This window comes from Physcomitrium patens, chromosome 6, assembly GCF_059467195.1.
Source record: "Physcomitrium patens ecotype Gransden chromosome 6, ASM5946719v1, whole genome shotgun sequence".
In the NCBI taxonomy this organism is placed as follows: Eukaryota; Viridiplantae; Streptophyta; class Bryopsida; order Funariales; family Funariaceae; genus Physcomitrium; species Physcomitrium patens.
Window position 1 is genome coordinate 5245284 of NC_143415.1, and position 21242 is coordinate 5266525.

Here is a 21242-nt window from a genome sequence, read left to right on the forward strand (position 1 = left end):
AGAATAATACATCCAATGGATGAGGATGCTTCCTGATCGGCTTCGGCGTCGGCTTCAGCTGGCTCCCGTCGAATAAGCTCTCATGGCTATTGCATGGCGCCTTTGGACTTGCCCATTCGAATCCGGCCCATCGACGGTCGAAGCTGTGGCCTCCGCCGGCAGAATCTGCACTAGATTTACAGATTATTTCGAACCTTTACTCAAATTCGACTTTGTAGAAGCCGCAGAATCGACATCTTGGGGAATTATATGCCAATTGTAGAGCTGTATGCACTGCCCTGAATTGCAGAGGTGAAGCTGTTTGTGCCGCGGAGAGCCGAGAAGACTGTCTGTGTCTGCATTTGTATATGAGGAGGAGGAGGTGGTGGTTTTGTTTCATATGCCTCGATGCTTCCGTTTGTTGAGTTTCACATGCTGGCTTGATTTGGAGCTTTGGGAGAGGGAAGGGTGAATAATTCGTTGGCGGATTGGTGTGCCGGCCATTGTGAGGACTCAGTCGCTCCTGCGTGTGATTGGGCGGTAGTCAGTATGAGATGGGTGCAGTGGGTTGCGCTGTCCTCCTTGCGTGCCGCCCGATCGCTCACAACCTCTTCTGCGCCGACCGGGTTCGGATTCCATGTATGTATGCTTCACTTTTAGCTTTGTCGACTAACAAACTCGTGATTAGACTTAAATTTTCGGGGATCATAGCTGCGCTGTGAATGTCGTGGTTGGAATATAACAATCATCGGTCAATGATGCAACTTTTGTACTTCTTGTAAAGAAAATGGTGCATCCACGAACTTTCGTCATTGGATAAGAGATCATCTCGACGCCCAGAATCTGGAACCCTAATTGCTGAATTTAGATTAGCAGGATATTCCTCGAGGAATGAGACTCAACATGGGAGTCGGTGTCAAGCCTTATTCGTAAATTCTTTTTTTAATTTAGGTTGTAAATTTTTTCTTACTACCTCAGTGGTACACTTTAAGTTTGGTGCATTTGTCGTGCTGTTATCGCTGTTTTCTTCAGCCTCAGGGTCAAAATGCTTTTAAGGGTCTCGCAGATTAAACGTGGAAATTATCATTGGTTGATACTATGACCTTTGTCCTCGAGCAGGACTGTAGCTTTGAACTAGTGACCAGTTTTCAATTTCCAGAATTTGGAGCTTCAATGTCAGGGGTGAGATATCTGATGAAGGATTGTGATCTTTGGCATTTGGATTTGAAGTAGGACGCTAGCTTTGAAAAGAGTGGGAAGAATGTTTTCGGGTTCTCAGCTCGGGAATTGGCATTTGGGATGTTTTATTGACTGTCTTCCTAGTATTAGCAGGGGTATTCGGGAGTATCTGCAGTGGTTTGTAAACAGGGGAGTGTCGTATCTTTCCATGCTTTAGCCCTTGAGAAAGAACCGCAACCAGAAGATGAGCGTCGAGATGGTGAAGTTGATCGTCACTCGAATGAAAAGCCGCGCTCGGACAATTTAAGAGAGAAATCCAGCATTGAAGGAGGTGAGAGGGTCAATCTACGCCATCTTTTGCCAATTCTGTACTCAGTTCTTCAGGTTTTGCACTTCATTCAGTTCATTCTGTTAATTTGGAATTTGTATTTCAGCAGTATCTGAAGGTATGGCTTAGATCGACTTGCTGCAGATAACGAAGTGGTGCTTAGGTTGATCTTGTGTGGTCTCTGCAGTCTCTCCTGTAAGGTCCTCTACTATTGAAGCAGATCCTCGTTATCAGAGGAGACATGCTGAAGAAGCAGATCGAGTATCTGATATGCTTACTGATTCCCATGGAAGGAGGCACAATTATTTGAGAATATCACTCACTGAGCGCTGCAACCTACGTTGCCATTACTGCATGCCTGCGGAAGGTGTTGAGCTGACACCAAATTCAGGGCTGCTTTCTCAAGAAGAGATAATCCGAATCGCTAGCACTTTTGTTGCTGGTGGGGTTGATAAAATCCGGCTTACAGGGGGGGAGCCAAGCATCAGATCCGACATTGAGGAAATATGTGAGCAGTTAAGAAGCCTTCCAGGTCTCCAAAACTTAGCTATGACTTCCAACGGCATCATTTTGTCGCGTAAACTCTTCAGATTGCAAGCGGCTGGGTTAAACCAGCTTAATATTAGTCTAGATACATTAGTCCCAGCTAAGTTCGAGCTCCTCACAAGGCGGAAGGGACATAATAAAGTCCTACAGTCCATTGACACAGCGTTGGGATTAGGATTCTCTCCAGTTAAGGTAAGACGATGTTCTTTTTCTTTTGAACCCTGAAAGTTTGAGATTGGATCTAGAAATATTTTTTCAAGGGAATAGGTTCACTGTGCAGGTTCCTTAGTGATGATGATTGACGATGATGGAAGTTTTGTGTTTCGCGACCAAAACTAATTTTAATCTTTTGTAATACTTCCAGAGTTTTGTATGATCATGCCAAATCAAGTTAAGCAATCTCAACTTCTAGGTGGCTCGTTTTAACTGTTTGTTTGTTATATGTGCTCAGGTAAACACAGTTGTAATGAGAGGTCTCAACGACGACGAGATCTTAGATTTTGTTGAGATAACGCGGGATAGAGATATCAATGTCCGGTTCATCGAATTCATGCCTTTTGATGGCAATGTTTGGAATCCCAAAAAGCTGGTTTCGTACGTGGAGATGATGGACACGATTGTAAATCTTTAACGCCCTTTATGTCTTCAATCCATATCTTTGGTACATTTTCATAGTTCCTTCGAAGTGTATAGAATAGTTCAAATTTACTGTCGTGATTCTTCTTGACACGCAGTACACGTTGTTTGATTTGGTTTTATCATTCTATAGCTATTATTGTTTGGATGAAATCTTGTTACCATACCCTCCACTGTTTGGATATTTAGTGCTGAATTGGAAATTGTCGCGCAGAAGAATAAGTTTCCGAGTATATATAGACTAAAAGACCACCCTACCGACACAGCTAAGAATTTCCGGGTGGAGGGGTATCTAGGCACGGTGTCATTCATCACCTCGATGACTCAACATTTCTGCTCAGGTTGCAATCGGTTACGACTTATGGCTGACGGCAACCTCAAAGTCTGCCTGTTCGGTCCATCAGAGGTGAGCCTCGCACCAAGATACATGTGTCAAGCTATCTGATTTGTAGTTGTCATGGCATTGCTCAACCATGCGTGGATAGTCGTTTCAAATGATTGTAGGAAATGACAATCCCTATCCTGGTGTTGTGTACTCGCCAACCGTGTGCAACTGTTAGACATGTGTTGGATATCGTGTGTGAGACCACACTCGAATACCTTTGCCTTGTGATGGTTTAAGCTCTGATCAGAAGCGTTTCATTGCCATAACTGCAGTGGGAGACATCTGAATTATACCCTCTAATACAATAATTTAAGGGTGTGGTTGAGTTGAATGTTTTGAGAGAAGTAACAGTTTTCGATGGCTTTTATTTGAACCACATTCACACTCATATGTATATATTGGTTTCAGGTCAGCCTGCGGGATGCGGTACGCAGTGGCATGCAGGAATCCGAATTGCAGCAGGTCATCAGTGATGCGGTTTGTAGATTTTCCTTTTCTCTCTGCAGTCTGTGGATACTGTATTAATCATTCTCGTATAATATTTAGGAGTTTAGTACTAGAAATTGCCTTAGTAATAACGGATTGGGATGAGAGACCTACACAACTGATAATTGCTTTTTGACCTGTGCAGGTGAAGCGAAAGAAAGCTGCGCATGCTGGCATGTTTGAGTTAGCTCGGACTCAGAATAGACCCATGATACACATTGGCGGGTGATATGGCACTTAGTATATTTGAAGGTCAGAATGATTGCTTGAGTCAGAAATTTATTATAGATTGTGGTTGCGTAGATGGATTGTCTTTGATGCATTATATGTGATGTGAACTAATATGTTTTGTTTTGTTTTGTGTGGACGACAGGTTGTGGAAAGGTGAAATAGCTTTCTCATCTGCTGAAAGCGTATTCGACTTGTCAAGAAGCAGAAGTTGCCATTATTTAATCACGTAAGTTTCACTTACTCGGTTGTCTCAGTGCAAGTCCACTGGACTTTTGGAGTGGCTGATGCTTTCTGCACGTATCTGTCCAGCTCTAGATTGTCAAATTTGAACTTCTTACTAGTTGATTTATTGCAGGTTCTCAGCATCGTATGTGCGGCTCCTACACATCTTTCTAGCAAGTTCGTTGTTCTGCCTCCTATTTATATAATCTTGTACACTCTTTATTGCGGCTGGAAAAGCATTGTTTGGCGGCTTCATCGGATCTGGAGGAATTTAATTTGCCAACATGTTCTCGGATGTTATGTTAATGCATTGTACCATTAGGCTCCAATTAGTCAATTCTCACAGTTATATCTTAAGAGCATGAAAGCCTTGTTCGACTAGCTTTATGGATTCTTATTACTGGATTGCAATATGCACTTGCCACGTCTGCATGACCAGAATACTTGTTCGTGCAATCGGAGCTTTGTTTAATATGAGTCTGTGATTGGCCCTTCGTTTACGCATGCACCTCAAAATCACGTATGCGGGCGGAAATTTAGTGCTTATCAAGCAATTTGCAGAATCTGTTACCTCTGAAGTGGATTACCGACATCACTTGACAAGGTCTGGGAGTCGCTTCTCGTATACGATCCACACGCTCAAGTATTTGGCTTATTTTATTCTTTACAACATTTTAATTTTTTTATTCTTCTTACACTTACCTTCGTGGTGAATTTTCATGCAACACATCTATTTTTGGGCCCATTGCTTTGAGCTGAAGACACTGTTTCACCCCTGCATTACAAGTATCTGACCCAACCATATGGATATTCTGCCACAACCAAAATTAATTTATTAACTTTGTTTAGAAAGCTTATGAAGTTTTCATCAGTACACATACCCTTTAGTTAGTACCAACATTTCTAAATTACGGGCTGACACATAACAATCCTACTTTAGAAAACATATCTACACTGCAAACAGAACGAAACACTGTGCCGTGAGCAATCCATGTCACCAATTTTGCTTTGCCAAGTAGCTTGACATGACCCACTGCTGCTACTCCGCTGATTTTATTGCAGAAAACACGCTTCTTGTGACAACTCCAAAAAAAAAATCTTAACTTCAGAAAAATATTTTTATTAATTGAAACATCTCACTAACATATTGCATGAATCTGCCACGAGAAAAGCCACATTATCCGTGGGAAATTGTCTTCTGAAAACATCCGACATTCAATTAACACCATTCATCCGATGGCCTTGTTTTGTCTCCTTTTATTCTTCTCACCCCCACTGCGCCGTTTCGAGTGCGAGTCGTAATGCATATGTCATGCTTGATGATAACACGGCACCAAATTTGAGCTTGGACGTGCCACGAATGTCAGATATTGGTGTCGTGAGCAGGTAGTTAAGGCTATTGCAATTGTGGCACATCGTTTTGAAGGTGCAATCGTCTCAGTTTGGAGCCCATTTCATCTCCATTTCGCTGCTCCCGAGCTCTCTCAACATCAACAGATTGGAGAACCCGGCATTGTTAGGTACAAGAGTCATGTTGATCGAAGACGGGAAGTGATGCCTGGGTTTTTCTTTCGAAGTGCATTGAGATCGGCATATATGTGGGTTGGATTTGAGTTTTTGCACGAGGGGAGGAACGAGAGTTGAGCTGGGTTTTTGAAATACGTGAGGTTGGTTTGCGATTGCAGGTTGGATCCATTGAGAAATTGTCTCGCAGGGATGGCGAAGTTGGTTCCTAATGTCCTCCCTGGGGAGGTCGACGTTGTGGTGGCTGCATTGAAGCCGGACTTAGGCTATCTGGAAGTATGGCGGGAGATGTTGAAGGGATGCCATCTGATTGTGGTGCAGGGGGAAGCGTTTCCCGAGCCGATAAGAGTGCCCGAAGGGTTTGATGCGGATGTGTATACGAGGGACGACATCGTGAAGTTGTTAAGTGCAGAGCTAGTTAAGAAGCTCGGATTCAACGGCCGTAGCTGCAGAAGCTTCGGCTACCTCATGGCCAAGCGGCGGTACGTGTTCTCCATGGAGCCGGATTGCTCACCAGCCCAGGACCCGGAGGGCTACGTTGTCAACCCCGTTGTGGAGCATGTCGTGAACCTCAAAATTCCTGCGACACCACTCTTTTTCAACACATTATACGATCCATATCGAGTTGGGACGGATTTCGTGCGAGGGTATCCGTTTAGCTGGCGGGAGGGTGTGCCGACAGCCGTGTCTCTGGGTTCCTGGAAAAATGCTACCACGGGACGATATGTGGATGCGACACTGACCATCCCGAGGAACACCTTGTACACAATGAGCGGGATCAATCTGGCATTTGATCGAAGTCTGGTGGGACCGCTCATGTTCGAGCCTCCTCAGCTTGCCTCTGCAAATGGCGCTGGTGAGCTTTGGGCGGGCCTCTGTTGCAAGACGATTTGTGACCACAACTATTGGGGTGTGAAGACTGGTTTGCCCTACATCTGCCGTAATGAAGCGAATGTAGCGAACGAGAAGGCTGCTTTAGGGCAAGGAGATGGCAACAAGCTGGATCTAATTGCTGGGTTTTTCCAGACCATACGGTTGAGTGGCAATCCAGTGGATGTAAAGGGTTGTTACCTTGAACTGGCGGAGCAAGCGAAGTCCAGGCTGTCGGCCGGAGATCCCACCTTCAACGAGGTTGCGTCGTCTATGCAGGCGTGGATCGCAGCTTGGAGTAAGCTTGGCCATTAACACCACCATTTGAAGACATATATTAGGTCTGGTTTTAGTTTCAGCAAGTCCATACTCCTTGTTACATACTACCGAGTATTGAAAGTATTCTATCGGGCTTGTGTCTAAAGGAGATCTGTTGACGGGTCCTGGTTTTAAGAGTTGTTACAAAAGGTTCTTGCTTAATCTTGCTTCGGTTTATATGCTCTTTTCCTTTTTTGCTGTCAACCGTCAGCATGTGCGACCCATACGCTTGCTTATTAGATCATAAAATTATTGATGTAGTTCTGTTTACTACACCGTTTTCTAGTGTGGTGTACATTGATTCTTAAATTCCACATTGTTTTACTTTTACATAGCCGCAATAAAATCTTGTTCTTGTAAATTTCACAGTAACGCAGTTTTTTAAAATCTAAGTTTCATGTAAGGGGTTACTTCCTACAGCGTTTTATGGAATCTTTTTAGAATGATAATTTTTCATGGAATAAGTAATATTGTTATAAAGAGGGAAAATATCCATTAACATTCCTCTTATTTTCTCACTTTTTTCCTGATGAGAAACTCAACAAAAGAATCTAACCATTTATCTGGCTTCGTTTCCCATTCAACGCCTATGAATCTAACAGTGCGTTTGCAGCGTTCGTATATTTGTGACTTGTGATCAGAAGTATGAGTAGTCCTACAGTGTCGATCTCCGACGTGAATTCCTAGCACATAAATTCTGTTTGAGATAAGGAGATTTAAGGACGTGAGTGGTTGTTTCTAATTTATCCCACTTTGACAGCCAATTGGACTCCCATGTAAACAACGGTAGTATAATAACTCATCGAACATGAACCATACTTCTCTCTTTTCAACAGAACTGAGCTGCATTCGATATCGATTCTCAACAATACACAATGATATGCCTCTTGAAGCGAGGTGATTAGTCTCAGTGTGCGCAATCATGCACACGGTTTTCTCAGGAAAGGTATCAATAACCCACAAAAATTAAGTGGCTTAAATTATCTACCCTAAGAGAGTTCCCTTTACACTACAGCCAATTGCTGGTTCAAAGTCTTCAATCTTGAAAATTATCTGCCTTGCGAGAGTAAAAAGGAGGGTCACCTTTATTATACACTTCGCAGATGCACACATCGTGCTAGGACTAATATGCTGAGCTTTTCACTGAACATACTCCAGCATATGATACCAGTTCCGTCGATTGTGAAAGGCTTCTCCAGAACATTCAGGTCTTCAGGTACAAGATCCTGTCCATGATTCTGTCCGATTTGAACGATCCGAACGAAATTAACAACCGGGGCACACACGGGGCTGTGTTGCTGAAAGAGCAACATAAAATTTCTACCCGTCTATTCCTAGTATGCTTTTTCCTGTTTCAACAAAACTCTGGTAGCCATTTTCGCCTGCAGAGAAATATAGAGCTCTTCCCAGGATTGAAATTCCAACGAACTATGCAGCTAGTCCCCCAAGTCACTGATAATCTGCTCAATTCTCGGATAGATAGGTTCATTCACTGGGCTCGTGGCTGACAATATACGCAGCTAGAAGTTAACGCAGAGCATTCCCTACCATCTCGCACAACAAAGTGTGCCTTGCTTACGAACTCTGTACTTGCGGTTCTTCCACAATGACACCAAGCTTCCCACAAATGCTTCAAAACCTCCGTGCTTAGACCATTTTTTTTCATATTTAAGCACTCCAGCCCCTGAGCCATTCGGATCCTTTTGATAAGATTCTCTATCACATGAGAATCCGCTTGCTTCTCATTGGAATCTGAGTCGGCCAATCCTCCGTCTATGTCCTTCACAATTTCAGAGATTTCTGGAAATCCTTCCTCTACTTGAGTAAGCTCGTTCAGGAATGCATCTCCGTAAGGCTTATCGTAGGTGCCAAGGTCAATGGCTGCATGTTGACCTTCATGGTCAGAAGTTTCTTGGAGATTCGAATCCGTCTTTTTAATTATGTACGGTGCATTACAGTTTGAAAATGTACTTCTAGAATGTTCCGTACCATTTAAAGGAACTCCTGAACCCTGCTCTTGATTAAGGGCAGAATTCGAAGACTTCGGAGTCTGTTGGGTTACATGATTACTCACGTCAAGGTCTATGCTTGGAACAATCGCCATAGCTAACGATTCTGTGATCCCAAATTTGAAATTTCCAGCAACATGAAGTTCCCATAGAACTGAGTTTCCTGTTAATCAAGAGCGCGTGAATCAGTTGAATTTCATAAATCAACTTCAGAAATGTAGCAGCTATAAATATTGAACTAGAAGCAAATAGCCAAGCACCTCTGCTTTTCTCATAATGTTGTACAGAACAATCAGAATGAGCCGAGCTCCCAGTAGAAACTACCAAATTTTCGCAAGTTTTGAAATTCCAATCCTGCAAGATTTTGCTCAGGCTCTCATCGTTAACGAGCTCAAAATGCGTAAGGAAACTTACCTTCGAGAGCCTGCAAAAGGAGAAGGACACCAGTCTGACCGATGCAACAGTCATCCAAAGTAAGAGACTTCCACCGACACTCTTCTTGACGTAGAGCAAGAGACAAAACTTCTGCCCCCTGCAGATACAACATATTACGTACTTCGGATCAAATAATTTTGAAAAAGCAATTCTAGAAGCAGAAAAAGAAGAATGAACAAATAAATGGATGAGCAGCAACGCATTTGGTAGTTCTCTCGACGATCTGGATCACAGAAATAGAATCGAGACACACCTGTTCGCTAAGTTGATTATTACTGAGATTCAGTGTAGAGAGCCCATATATGGATGCCATTTTATGGCAAACTTCTAGAGCTGGTTCTCGACTTAATCGACACGAGGATAAGTCAAGGTTCAGAAGCTGCACAGTGGTTCCTGCCAAGGCCTTGCACATGACCTGTGCACCATGCTGCAAACATACAATTTCCACACTTAGAACTGAAAACATACCGTGAGACAGACTTTTAGGTGAAACTACGCTCATCCACAGGTTTAACAGGACGAAAATGCTGAAAACAGGAAGAACGACGCTTACATTTTGAATCTCACATCCTGCCATGTTGAGCACGGAGAGACTGGAGGACTTCATTAAGGAAGCAGCTGCAAGCACTCCTTTATCGTCGAGCTCAATACCCCGTATATCAAGCTCTGTGAAACTGAAATACAATGAAAACCTTGTTAGGATGCAGGCCCTTACACGATTTTTCCACAATTTCCTCCCTCAGACAACTACAATACCCAAATCGCAGCCATGAAGTCATGCATCTATTCATAAGTGATTATCGAGTACGTCTAGTCTTTAGGGGAATAACAATCTGTGATATCGCTACCATGCGGTAAGATTCATAGATGTCGAATGTGTACCTCAGGAGCCTCGAGAGCTTCTGAAATAAGCTGGACAGGGCACTGCCTCCAATTGGGTTGTTGTGTCCTGCGTTGCAAGATCTAATAATTATTACATAGACTCTGCAGCGAGGGAGCATCTGAGTTGTCCTGTCAGCATAATTGCCCAGGCCTCGATAAAGGCGACAAACTCACGGGTGTAATTCATCAGAGATGTTTCGCTATTTTCGGCATTCTTCGTAAGTTATTGACAAAGACATTGAGGTGGAGTTTAAACTGACTCACCAATGCAGAGTTTCACAAGCGACGACTCTGGTTGCAAAGAACTACTAATCTGCTGTATCGTACGTGTAGTAAGTCCACATCTCTCAATCTCCAAAGTTGCCAAAGCTGCCAAATAACACAAAAAAGTTGTCAAGCAGAACGGTGAAAACATACAAGAGGTGGATAGATTTCAACAACAAGTCCAGAAGCCATTTGCGATTATCGATCTTCGACACTTGAAAACATAGCACTGTGTGGAAGGCATAGAATAGCTGAAATTTGTACCTTTGCTTTGTCCAACGATGGCTGCCAGGTTCCTTCCAGCAGCATCTGTAAGGCGGTTTCCCGATAGTTTGAGCACTTCCAAACGAGAAAGAGTAACGGGGCATTTGGCAATCTGCGCAGGGCAAAGACTATGTCAGTGTGGAGTGCAAACAAAGATGTCGACATCTAAGTAAAGACTACAGGAAAGACAAACCATCGCCACTTCAGATTAAAAAACCCGAGATGCTAGAGTAATCCCAGTGTCATTACCAGAAGATTAAAACATGATTATCATTACTTCCTGAAATGCATTCTGCAGGAGCAAATTGTATAATTGCATTCGGTATACCTTCACCACAGGAGAGCAGAACCAGTGCGCTGACAATCTGCCATTTCTAAAAAAATTCATAAACAACATGATGTACGTTGTCTATGGTAGTGAGAAAGGCTACCTGAACAAGAGCACCAGCTCCCAACTGGTTCTTATGAAGGTCCAAAGTAAGTCCTAAATCACACTGGTTGGTGGCAGCTACCATCTCTTGTATAGCATTTATTGTTGCATTGCCTGTTCACGATGATTCAGCAGTTGAGACACAGCATGTTGGATAAGACTATATATATTAGTGCCGACACCAATATTCAAAAAGGGTCTACTGCTTATTTCACATAAAAAATTCCTTGCCGCAACAACAAATAACCAACTAACTCAATGCTGGCCAAGGATGCACTTAAACTGGTGAGTTCTAGTCCACCTTGTATCTACCTGATTCCAGCAAAAGCGTAAATGGTTATCGTTCACTTCAAAACCTCAATTGAAGCCATTGAGGACAAGCATCGAGCTGAGATAAAAATCAAGAAACACGAGAAGAAATGGTTCTTACCAAGGAGATTATGAGACAAATCCAGAAACGAGAGTGCTTCGTTTTCTTGCAAAGCATTTATCAAAGGCCTGACCGATATATCTTGTAGGTCACAGCTGGAGGCATCAACCTCCTCATAGGATCCCTGCAAAAAAGTTGATTTCCGATTACTCAATTTTAATAGAGCGATACAAGATAATCTACAAACTTAGGATGGAGCAGGTATTCTTATCAAATATCATAGCATACATAGCATAAGATAAGAACTACGAGAGGAGTTCATTTTGCGACCTTGAGAAGCTTCAGCTTAAGTGCGAGTGCAGCATTAACGCTAGTATTAGCAGCAATGCAGTGCGCCTCGTACCGCTCCACAACAGGTATAGCCACCCAACCTGTGTCCTCCCACTTACTAAATCTTAGTTCGTATCACATATTTGAATTTGCAACATTAATCCATACAGCTGAGCACACGTATTGTCATTGACACTAATATCTTAGCCAACATGTACTTCCAGGCTTTCAACACTACATTGAAAGCTGTTTTAAGCAGGTTTCTAAGCTTAAGAAATCCTTTAAGAAAAGTCTACGCAAGTTCTGCGCAAATGCTATGAAAAGAAGTTCGTAGGCTTGGTACGTAGAACTGAAACACCTAGAAAACATAGATCTTCAAGTGTACCTTGAATGATAGCATCTATAGAGTCATCAGCGGTAAAATCGTTCAAAACTTCCTCAATAATCTGAATCGGCTTAAGGATACTGCCTTTGAACTCCAGTCTCTGCACTACTGGTTTTTTGCCTGCTCACATTAAAAGTATCAATGTTACTTCTCATGGTTCATATTGTGGCAACAGATAATGGAGTTGAACACTTCAAGCACTAAAATTGCAGTCTGTTCGCCTTTAATTTAGTGGAGGGTACACGTGCAAATACATGGCATATTTTGAAGCCCTTTGAGTATCATTGACAACCAAGTTTTTGAAACACATATCATTCCTGTTATCATGGCCAAGCTAACATAGCAGCTAACTTAGTCAACTCACCACCATTAATTGCCATCATCTAACAATGACCTTATACAAATTACCTGCTGAGTTATCACAAGTGTAGAGGCGAATAATCTCTTCCATTAACCAGCCAACTGTTTTATTTCTTTCTGTCTCAGACCGCTTGATAATCACACGCAGTGTTTGCCCATTGATGTTGACGGGGACGATCAAAGGTGCCTTCAAATTATACAAAAGAACTTATTGAGACCTTGATTTACATCACAAAAGTGAAAGATATGTATAGCTGCATATCCATTGAGGATCAGCATATTCAAATAAACAAAATCTTTTAATTCAGAGTTTTGGATAGTAATAAATCCAAAAAATGAAAAACTCATATTTGGGCGTTCCAGAATGACAGCGTTCAAGACAGGACCACTTAATGAAAACAAGCTGACCTAAAATAACAAAAAAAAGTGAAATAAAATATCAAGCTTGCAAATTTCGTTTATATAATACATGCACGACACATAACGTCACCTGAATCACGTTAGAACGCGCTTGTGTGTCACTGTTGTGCGAAGTAGCACCATCTTGGTGACTTGAAGATGATTTTCTTGCTTCACGTTGAGAACCCCGGACAAGTGAGCCACTTGCTAATGTCTTACCCATATCTCCAGCCACTTGAATTAATGGCTGCGATTCATCATTGAAGTCTTCGTCTTTCCTACGAGAAGCGTTGCCTGTACCCAATGATCTTGTGAAAGTCCAATCTCCATCCTCTTGCATAGGTCTCCGCCCTGGACTACGTTGAACGACATCACTTCGTCGTGCTAATCCACTGTTCCTAGTTTTGGAGTTGAGAGAATTTACATTCTTATGCTCAATACCTTGATCTTTCGTAAGCTTAGAATGTCTCAGTGAAGATTTTTTATTGCGTTTAGCAGCTTTACATGCTTCCAAAGCAGTTGCTAGAGGTTCGTCGTCATCGGAGCAAAGGTTGAGGGCTCCGCTCTCTGGTCTCTTAGATTTTCGCACACTTGAAGAAGGACGTTCCTTTGGTGCACTAGGGCCTCTGGCGTTTGACCGGGTATATTTTCTCTTTGGAGGACTTGGGAGCATAGCATCATCAGATTCTTCACTTTCCTCATCAGATAACACCATCCTTGATCGTTTCCGGAAGTCTGGTGCTTGTGATCTTCTTACCAAACCAGTGCGGCTTTCTGTTTTTCCCTGTGGGTCACTAATTCCCTGGGCGTTGAATGTGCTGCCCAAAAGTGTACAAGAAGTCGCAAGTTCTTCATCATCAATGTTCATAGCCTCTTGTGTAGTATCTTCCTCAGCCTCATCATCTGTTTCTGAGCACCGATCATCACTATCCTCTTCCTTCTCAATCTCACGGTCCTCCTTAAATTGCTCAAGCTTTTTCATCTCAGCTTCCACAACTCTAGTGTGACAACACCCTCCCGCATCATGAAATGTACTCGAGAAAGACAAGTTGCAATCTAATAACTTCGATTGAGGGACTTAACAGAACCACCCAACATCTTAACTATCCTTCATCTGAGCTACCCAAGAATAGATAAATTAATCTAAGTGTGAGTCGCAGCCTCTTCCCTTATTTTCTAAACTAACAACCGAAGAAAGCATGGGTTCTCTTCTAACTTTCAAAATAATATATGTACACAGAAAGCACTGCTGATATCAAGCGAATAGTTAGGAGAACAGCTTTTAGTTAGATAGTCACCTAACCTTGCATCGTTGAATTTGCTGAAACGAACAACATAGCAGTAGTGCATGTTCTGGAGGGCACTGATTTTTAAATCAAGGAAATGATTATCTCCACTTTCTTTTACGATGCTGAAACCCCAGAAGAGAAGAGTTAACGCGAAAAGTTCTAGCGGCATTCCAATGAAGAGCCTTAAGGTCCAGAATTCACACTCAAGAGCAAGTGAATATTAAATATGAAACGAGAAGTTCAACACTCGGCTCGCCGAAATTTATCCGCAATGTGAAAAGTGGCGTGTGCTTAGACTAATAATTCATTGAGCATTACCCTCCGATTAGGAGTAGAATACCAACTCGCCGTAGAATCAGAAGGCTAGAAGGGCTATGGTACTAACACTGAATGATGTATTCATGTCTTGGCCACTTGAACCCGCAGTTTATCATCTCAAATGCAAGTATTGGAAAAGAAAGTGCTTTCAAGAATGTGGAAACAGATAGAGAAGCATGGACTTATAGTAGATATTCTACTAGCTCAAAACATATTCAGCCTCAAGATTAAGCATAATACTCTCAGTATTTTGGATCTTACTCATAGGCTTGTTGATAAGCTTTCAAGGCACCTTTGAAATCACCAGAAGAATCCAAGGCATTTCCGTAGTTGATCAAAGCAACCGCTTGTCCCTGACATGAGAAGAAGCACTTAAAAAGTAACATTATTGCCACAGAACTAATGAAATTGCAACTAAGGTTTAGGAACGTGGCAGTATAGCAGGACTTGCAGAGAATCAACAGAAAATAGCGTTCACAAGAAGACCTTGCCATAGCATGATTTTGACCATTAAATCTGAAGGATCTGGGCGATACACCCAAACCATTCACAATAAAGAACTTAGAGGCAGAAAAAGAATGAGAAAGGGTATTTCACAACACTTCGATAATTTAGTGCAAATCGTAACAGCCCTTGACGAAACAATTAGCCTGTGATATAGTCTTCTACCGATGCAGGGTAACATGCTGCCAAGAAACAACCCACCTCGTCATGATGCACTCGCTGGCAGACCTTATAGCTCTTAAGATGCCATTTCTTGGCCTTTTCATAATTGCAAAGATTGCAATAAGATTCACCAATAGTATCCAATGCATCTCCCATCTTCTCTAAATCTCCAAGAGCGTCCACGACTTTCTTCAACCGTTTAGCAAGCTTTAAATGCTGAAAAGAGCAGGAGCACGAACAAAATTCATTGACATGAAACTAACTTAACTGTCGAGGGAATAATAGAGATAACTAAGTGCGTTGATAGAGGAAGAGTCGCGGTTTCCATTCACAAAGATTCAGGCCTTGAAGGATTGACAAGGAAATTGCAGTTTAGAGCAAAAGCTTAAGGCTATAGGCAGGATTCACTTTTCGAATGACCACTAAGGCTGGTCCATCAAACATAAAGTTTAACAAAGAATTTGATGACATCACAAGACACAAGTGAATATCCAAGGTCAAATGACATCAGAATCCTCCTTCTGGTGGTTTTTCTAGTTCGTAAGAAGCGCCTCACTTATCATCCCAAAAAATATGTGGACAAGAACTCACACCTCTTCCCAATATTGCAGTTCAAAGGCCTGCCCGATGAGCTCTTTCAAAACTTTGAACTCCTTCAGACAAAGGCTTCTCTCTAATGCTGTGCCCCGAGCTGTATCCACTTGCGATTGCAATTCCTTGTGCTTTGCCAAACTCAAGTTAAAGGCCTTTAATTTGGGTATAGCAGCCTCCACAACTTCTTTGTTTGTCTCCACTGTTTTCATCAACCCGTCCTCGTCCTGCAATTTTCTTACGATCACGTGCGCCAGATTGTAGCATCTTATGGCATCTATGTATTGTCGCTGTTTGAAGTGAATATCAGCCAAGTTAATCAAACCTTTAACCTCACCTTGAGGATGTGGAAGTGCTCGGCAAATCTCAATATCCTTCAATACATGAGACATGGCCTGAGCCCACTGGCGCTTTTCCGCGTAAAGGCGCCCCAAGTTGTGGTGCACTCGGGTCCTAGCAGCATCATTCTGGCCAACCTCTTCTTCATCACATATTCTAAGTCCTTGCAACAAAAGTCTTCGTGCTTCCAAAGGTTCATCAGTAACCATCTTCATTGTACCAAGGTTGTTATAAGCATCAACCAGTTCTACAATATAAGTTGAGGCATAGCCCGGCACAGGATTGGCTTTCAGCTTTTTAACAAGCTCCATAGCCTTATTGAATGAATCTTTTGCTTTAGGCAATGCCAGCACGTCTTCTTGAAACTCATACATATCCATGTATGTTCGTCCCAGCTGCGTGTAAGCCCTTTGTTGCTCAACCAGATCATTTGCTTCCACAGAAAGCTCTAAATGCCGTTCCTGGCAACCATAATATGGGTTAGCGTATGCTTCCAAACTTCTAAACTTCGATTGCAATCGAGATCGCAAGTCCTAAACCCGTCCCAGATTAGGTTAAGCGATGCAAAAGAACTTTTCGCGAGTGTTGTAACTTCCTTTGGTGACGAGACCATACACTTCATCACAATAAAAACATGCTTCACACTGCAAGACAAAAGGAAAAAAATGACAATCGCAAAATGTGGACACTTCTCAAATAAATAATGATTCCATTAGAAAGTTTTAGCAAACCGTACAGTACCGATTGACCATTCAATATGACTGAGAAAATCTCAGAAAAAAAGGTAAATTTTAAAAAGTTGTAAATAAATGCTGTCAAGGCTTATCAGGAAATTAGGGTTAAAATACACCTGGTAGTGCAGGGCTTGTCGATAATCCCCAAGGCGATGGTAGATCTCTCCGAGCGACTGGCAAGTTGGCATCAAATTCAGGCGCGGGCCGTCGAATTGTCGTTTCACGGAAATGTCGTAATCCAAACGAAACCAGGTAAGAGCGTCCACATAGTCACCACGGTCTTTGTAAGCATGACCAATTTGGTTAGCCCAGCGAGCCTCTTCTTCCCGATCTCCACTCTCCTTAGCAGCCCTATAACAGGCTTTCATACCTTCCGGGCCATCCGCCTTCTTGCCCCTCCTACCCATGATGCCTCACTTCACAAACTGGCAGCACTGACACTTCGGCAAACTACAGCTTCAAGTTTCACTTTAGAGGAGTAGAAAAGTATCCGCATGCTTAGGCGAGGATAATTCACGCACGAGTACACATTCTAACCTCGCCACTACTCCAGCACAAGTAGCAAAATCCACAACACAGAAATTTCCTGAGCTTCTGGGTTGCGTCGATCACGATGTATTCCATCGAAATAATACCCTCATTCACAAAGCAAGGATGAAAATCCGATCAAAGGAGTCCTAATAAATTAGGTATAGGAGGCGGTGCCCAACTCGACCTTAAATTCAAAGAACTCGCGAACTGGAGGCACGGTGTAAAACCCTTTCTCAAGTACGTGGTCGAGTATATGTATTTCATTTCGATGATTTCCAAGCGAGACTTCCGGAATATGGACACATGAATGCCTTGTAACTTCCTTCTTCATTTCTTCCTGACCAGGGTTATTCCTAAACCTCTAAAACCTGCAACCGATGTTTCAGAAAGTACAATGACATCGAATGAATCACACCACCCGCACCCTCAAAACTTTTTGCCACACATCACAGAATCCCAAATCTGACGCTGCCTACGAGATCCACGCTCGCCATCCTGCATTTCCAGGTCTCGAGAAAGATTCAGACAACAATTGCGGCGGACTTCGAGCGCGCAAACTGCGACGAGAACCCGGTTTCGAAAGGCTTGCAATCCTAAGGCCTCAAAAAATTGGCGCCAAAGTGCAATACTCTCTGTGGCCGGAGCACACATGTTTGTGGCATATTGGCAAAAAATAGATTGGACGCGCCCTGTCATGGGCCTACATTACACCTCGATTCTTCCAATTTCGTTCGACTGTCAATTGTTACCGAGAAAAATGCTTTCTCCTTGGCATACTACAGTCGTGTGGGGCAAGAAATTTGATAGCTCGCTTTCTGCTTCGTCGCTGCATTTTTACGGCGGGAGTCAATACATTTCGCGACACGTTCTGCTTCCTTGTTGAATGGCACATTGTCATCGTGAGATGCTATTCATTCTGCAGTACCGGTAACTCGATCGTCAAGCTTTGTGGTAAAGGGGTTATATAGAGTGCTTAGGGCACATGGCTGATTAGGACGGACTCGTAAGGCAATATCAGTTCGTTGTAAGTTTTCGCATCTATTGAGCTCCTGTAAACATCGAATCAGAATCATTCCAAAGTGTTGTAGACGTTCATCACTGTTGCATGATGAACCTCGGAGATAGGTTATTGAGAATTGAAGGGCAGCTGGCTTTCTGGGATATTCATATGAAGGAAGAATCAGCCGTTCACTGTGGGCTCCAGGGTGATGAAGCCCATTCTGCCACAGGATGACTTTGCATGTTGAAGATTTTTATCGAGCTGGAACGCATCACAGTGACTCACCTAATCTCATGCAGTACAAAATATGCAGAAAAATCCAGGTTCAGACACTTAACTCGAGTTAGATAATATCTGCACAACTTTATTATTTCGTGAACTCTCCTGCGTGACTTAGCATCGCCATAGTCGATAGATGAAAAAGCACTGTAACAACATTCTCAGAACTTGTGACCCTAATCTTATAACTACATGGGTTTGCACTGCCCTATGAGTATAACTTCGTGAATATTACACTCTTTTACTAGATGAATTACATAAGGCTTGAGTAACGCAATCGAGGTAGCAATTTACGAATTGCTTCGATGACATGCTCCGAGGTTATTGTTGCGCTGCTTCAATTCTTTACACAACCGAAATCACTGACACGTATGGAATATTATGCTAACAACATGTTTACAACAGATTGTGTGACTCGCCGTTGTGGTGGCCTCATCTCCTGTTAAACCGACGCCCAAGTTTGACAATCACACGGTCTCCATCACCTGCCGAAATAATATTGTCGAGTCGTCTGCTTAACTGGAAGGAAACTGAGGAGACTGGCATCCTACAGCTCCTTGTGACCCTTCCCCAATTTCATTATCTGGGCATATGCGTCTTTTACTAAATTGTACTCTGGGTACTTCTGCATCAACACTGTACAAACGAACAAGAATCATGCAGCGCCGTCATCAGTAGCCGAAACTAGATCTCACCCCTCTCAGCTTTGTCATAGATGATTCCAAGTGCACTAATCGGATCTGATATGGCCTCTAACTTCATAGTTGTGTCTAGGATCGCCTCTGCTTGATTCCACCTAAATAATCTAACAACACAAACTTCCGGCCCAAGTTCAATTGCCTATGGGACTAAAGTTCTGCCGCATAAATTTGAGATTATAAACATACGAAACGGAATACAAAACATGAATTGTCAGCTCGATCTAACATGCCGCTCATCAGTACATCGCTAAGAAACGTTTGATCGGATCTGGAAAATGCTAGGCTGTAAGCTTGCAGTTATCAACATCAATCGCATGCTCACTACATCATCTAGGCTGCAAAGATGTCACCGGAAACATTTCGAACTTAGTCCTACACCGCGCTGACCTCCAAATAGGAGTACAAACATGTTGGGTACGAGACAAATCCTCACATACAGCGTCCAACTCTCCAAGAAAACATTGTACTGAAGTGAAGAAGCATGCGATGATGGATACGGGAGAAACAGTGCGGCAATGCTACGAGACAGAATATGTGCAGATTCAAGGATAGTACCTCGGAAGAGAAGGCCAAGAGCCATGAGACCGACGATGGCGGCAAAGAAGGAAACAAAGCGCTTAGGGTCATCTCGCACCATCTTCCCTCCTTCCATCGTTTTGGCGCCGCTGGCCTTGATGGCGCCCGTGCCCTTCTGTACGTAGGGATTGTTCACCACGGTCTGATGAGCCTGGACGGCTCTCTGACGCAACGTATTCACAACCGGGTGGTTGGCCACAGTGTCGGCGTGTTTCTTCATAGAGGGATGGATCCTGTCAAGCAACGTATTCCATCTCCCTGCAGCAGCGGCCGGCACAGCAGAAGCTACCGAATCGGGTGATTCTGATGCCGGGGTGGGTTCCTCAGCTTTTTTGCTTTCTGCTTCGTCATCGCTGCTGGAGCTGCCACTGTCGTCTGCTGCAGGAGGCTGGGTTTCAGACTCCTCTGTCACGGCAGGTGTTGGCGCATCCGTGGGATCGGTCGCGGCAGGAAGCTCAAACGATCTTGATTCCTGCTCCACAGTTGGTTGAACATCGCCTGCTCCATCGACCACATCCGCCATCTTAATTGCCTTTCGTCACGCTGCAACTTCAATCCTACCTCAGATCTGCAGCTTCCTTCAACAGAACTGCAAAACTTCAATCCAATCTGATTCGCTGGCTGCGAAACCTTGATGCCCGGTTATGGCGGTTACAATCTGAGGGATTTTAGTGCACTGTCACCGCAATGTTGACTAGGAATTGACTACAACCATCAGGTGTTAGAAGTGCACTCCAAGAACTAGTATGATCCCCGCCAGATTATGGAATCAAGGCACAAACAGTTTGAAGATGAGGCTTATGCTGCGAGAGTACTCGTTTTAAGAGTACAAGAAGAGTGGTGCAGCGGGGTGCGAAAGGTTGAGGAAATTGGAAGCAGTAGCAGGCGACTGCATCTTTCGCCAAGTGGCCCGGAGGATCGGGGTTTGAAACAGTCAGACCTCCTCGTTGCAAGCGCCATCTAATTATTTTGAATTCATGCTTCTCACAGCATAACCACCCCCCCCCCCCACCAGCAACAGAATAAGATGACCGCTTTCATATACAATTGTAGGTGAACGAGGAATGAAACCCGGCATTGCTCCAATTTCCGAAGTGAAATGTACATTTGTCTTTAAAGGATCGAATTGTGAATAGAATCTTTGGATAGCTGAGTTGCTACAAGCCGTGAACAATTCAACGAACTGTACTTCCTGTCGTGGTCACCGGACGTCGGTTTAACTTCGTGGCTGCGGTGATCAGTTTCGAGGTTTTCTTAAGTCATCCGGTGATGCATCAAGATATTAATCGGTTGGCCGAAATCGGGTGATTACATGCACAATTCTGCTTATTGAGCAACTCCATCCGAAACCCTACGTCGACATGTGTAGGTACTCCTCGGAATGGG

General features: G+C 43.2%; 4 protein-coding genes across 8 annotated transcripts; 2 read left to right on the forward strand and 2 right to left on the reverse strand.

The window, feature by feature from the left end:
* The first annotated feature begins 93 nt into the window (after positions 1-93).
* Positions 94-4496, forward strand: LOC112283887 (GTP 3',8-cyclase). 4 transcript variants are annotated; one of them, XM_024523203.3, is made up of 9 exons: positions 94-618; positions 1309-1489; positions 1674-2224; positions 2484-2651; positions 2883-3074; positions 3462-3530; positions 3685-3791; positions 3913-3996; positions 4126-4496. In XM_024523203.3, the coding sequence occupies exons 1-7, from the start codon at positions 529-531 to the stop codon at positions 3766-3768; spliced, it is 1335 nt and encodes a 444-aa protein (XP_024378971.1). In that variant the 5' UTR covers positions 94-528; the 3' UTR covers positions 3769-3791; positions 3913-3996; positions 4126-4496. The 4 variants fall into 4 exon arrangements, with proteins under 4 accessions (XP_024378971.1, XP_024378973.1, XP_024378972.1 ...); XM_024523205.3 differs by having other exon boundaries at positions 1312-1489; XM_024523204.3 differs by having other exon boundaries at positions 198-618; positions 4134-4496.
* A 703-nt stretch (positions 4497-5199) lies between these two features.
* LOC112283888 (putative UDP-arabinopyranose mutase 5) lies at positions 5200-7076 on the forward strand. Its single transcript, XM_024523207.3, has 2 exons — positions 5200-5512; positions 5678-7076. The coding sequence occupies exon 2, from the start codon at positions 5709-5711 to the stop codon at positions 6699-6701; it is 993 nt and encodes a 330-aa protein (XP_024378975.1). The 5' UTR covers positions 5200-5512; positions 5678-5708; the 3' UTR covers positions 6702-7076.
* Positions 7077-7526: 450 nt separating this feature from the next.
* Positions 7527-18223, reverse strand: LOC112283885 (protein TONSOKU). Of its 2 annotated transcripts, XM_090251038.1 has the most exons (19): positions 16886-18223; positions 15699-16496; positions 15145-15321; positions 14701-14792; positions 14136-14243; positions 12924-13830; positions 12482-12620; positions 12074-12193; positions 11689-11789; positions 11419-11542; positions 10990-11102; positions 10559-10670; positions 10295-10399; positions 10031-10097; positions 9702-9822; positions 9402-9575; positions 9128-9245; positions 8694-8876; positions 7527-8585 (listed from the first exon to the last, which is right to left on the reverse strand). In XM_090251038.1, the coding sequence occupies exons 1-19, from the start codon at positions 17174-17176 to the stop codon at positions 8194-8196; spliced, it is 4242 nt and encodes a 1413-aa protein (XP_090107164.1). In that variant the 5' UTR covers positions 17177-18223; the 3' UTR covers positions 7527-8193. The 2 variants fall into 2 exon arrangements, with proteins under 2 accessions (XP_090107164.1, XP_024378964.1); XM_024523196.3 differs by having other exon boundaries at positions 7527-8876.
* Positions 18224-18643: 420 nt separating this feature from the next.
* LOC112283890 (uncharacterized) lies at positions 18644-20636 on the reverse strand. Its single transcript, XM_024523211.3, has 2 exons — positions 19836-20636; positions 18644-19215 (listed from the first exon to the last, which is right to left on the reverse strand). The coding sequence occupies exons 1-2, from the start codon at positions 20377-20379 to the stop codon at positions 19127-19129; spliced, it is 633 nt and encodes a 210-aa protein (XP_024378979.1). The 5' UTR covers positions 20380-20636; the 3' UTR covers positions 18644-19126.
* Between the last annotated feature and the right edge of the window lie 606 nt (positions 20637-21242).

Excerpts from the sequence above, each read along its gene's own strand:
- LOC112283887 (XM_024523203.3), top strand. The coding sequence starts at position 529 with ATGAGATGGGTGCAGTGGGTTGCGCTGTCCTCCTTGCGTGCCGCCCGA. Across the intron at positions 619-1,308 it reads CGACCGGGTTCGGATTCCAT|CAGGGGTATTCGGGAGTATC; the intron begins GTATGTATGCTT and ends TCCTAGTATTAG. Across the intron at positions 2,652-2,882 it reads TGGAGATGATGGACACGATT|AAGAATAAGTTTCCGAGTAT; the intron begins GTAAATCTTTAA and ends ATTGTCGCGCAG.
- LOC112283888 (XM_024523207.3), top strand. The coding sequence starts at position 5,709 with ATGGCGAAGTTGGTTCCTAATGTCCTCCCTGGGGAGGTCGACGTTGTG.
- LOC112283885 (XM_024523196.3), bottom strand. The coding sequence starts at position 17,176 with ATGGGTAGGAGGGGCAAGAAGGCGGATGGCCCGGAAGGTATGAAAGCC. Across the intron at positions 12,194-12,481 it reads CACTTGTGATAACTCAGCAG|GCAAAAAACCAGTAGTGCAG; the intron begins GTAATTTGTATA and ends TAATGTGAGCAG. Across the intron at positions 10,671-10,989 it reads GAGCTGGTGCTCTTGTTCAG|ATTGCCAAATGCCCCGTTAC; the intron begins GTAGCCTTTCTC and ends TGCCCTGCGCAG.
- LOC112283890 (XM_024523211.3), bottom strand. The coding sequence starts at position 20,379 with ATGGCGGATGTGGTCGATGGAGCAGGCGATGTTCAACCAACTGTGGAG. Across the intron at positions 19,216-19,835 it reads TCTTGGCCTTCTCTTCCGAG|TGTTGATGCAGAAGTACCCA; the intron begins GTACTATCCTTG and ends TCGTTTGTACAG.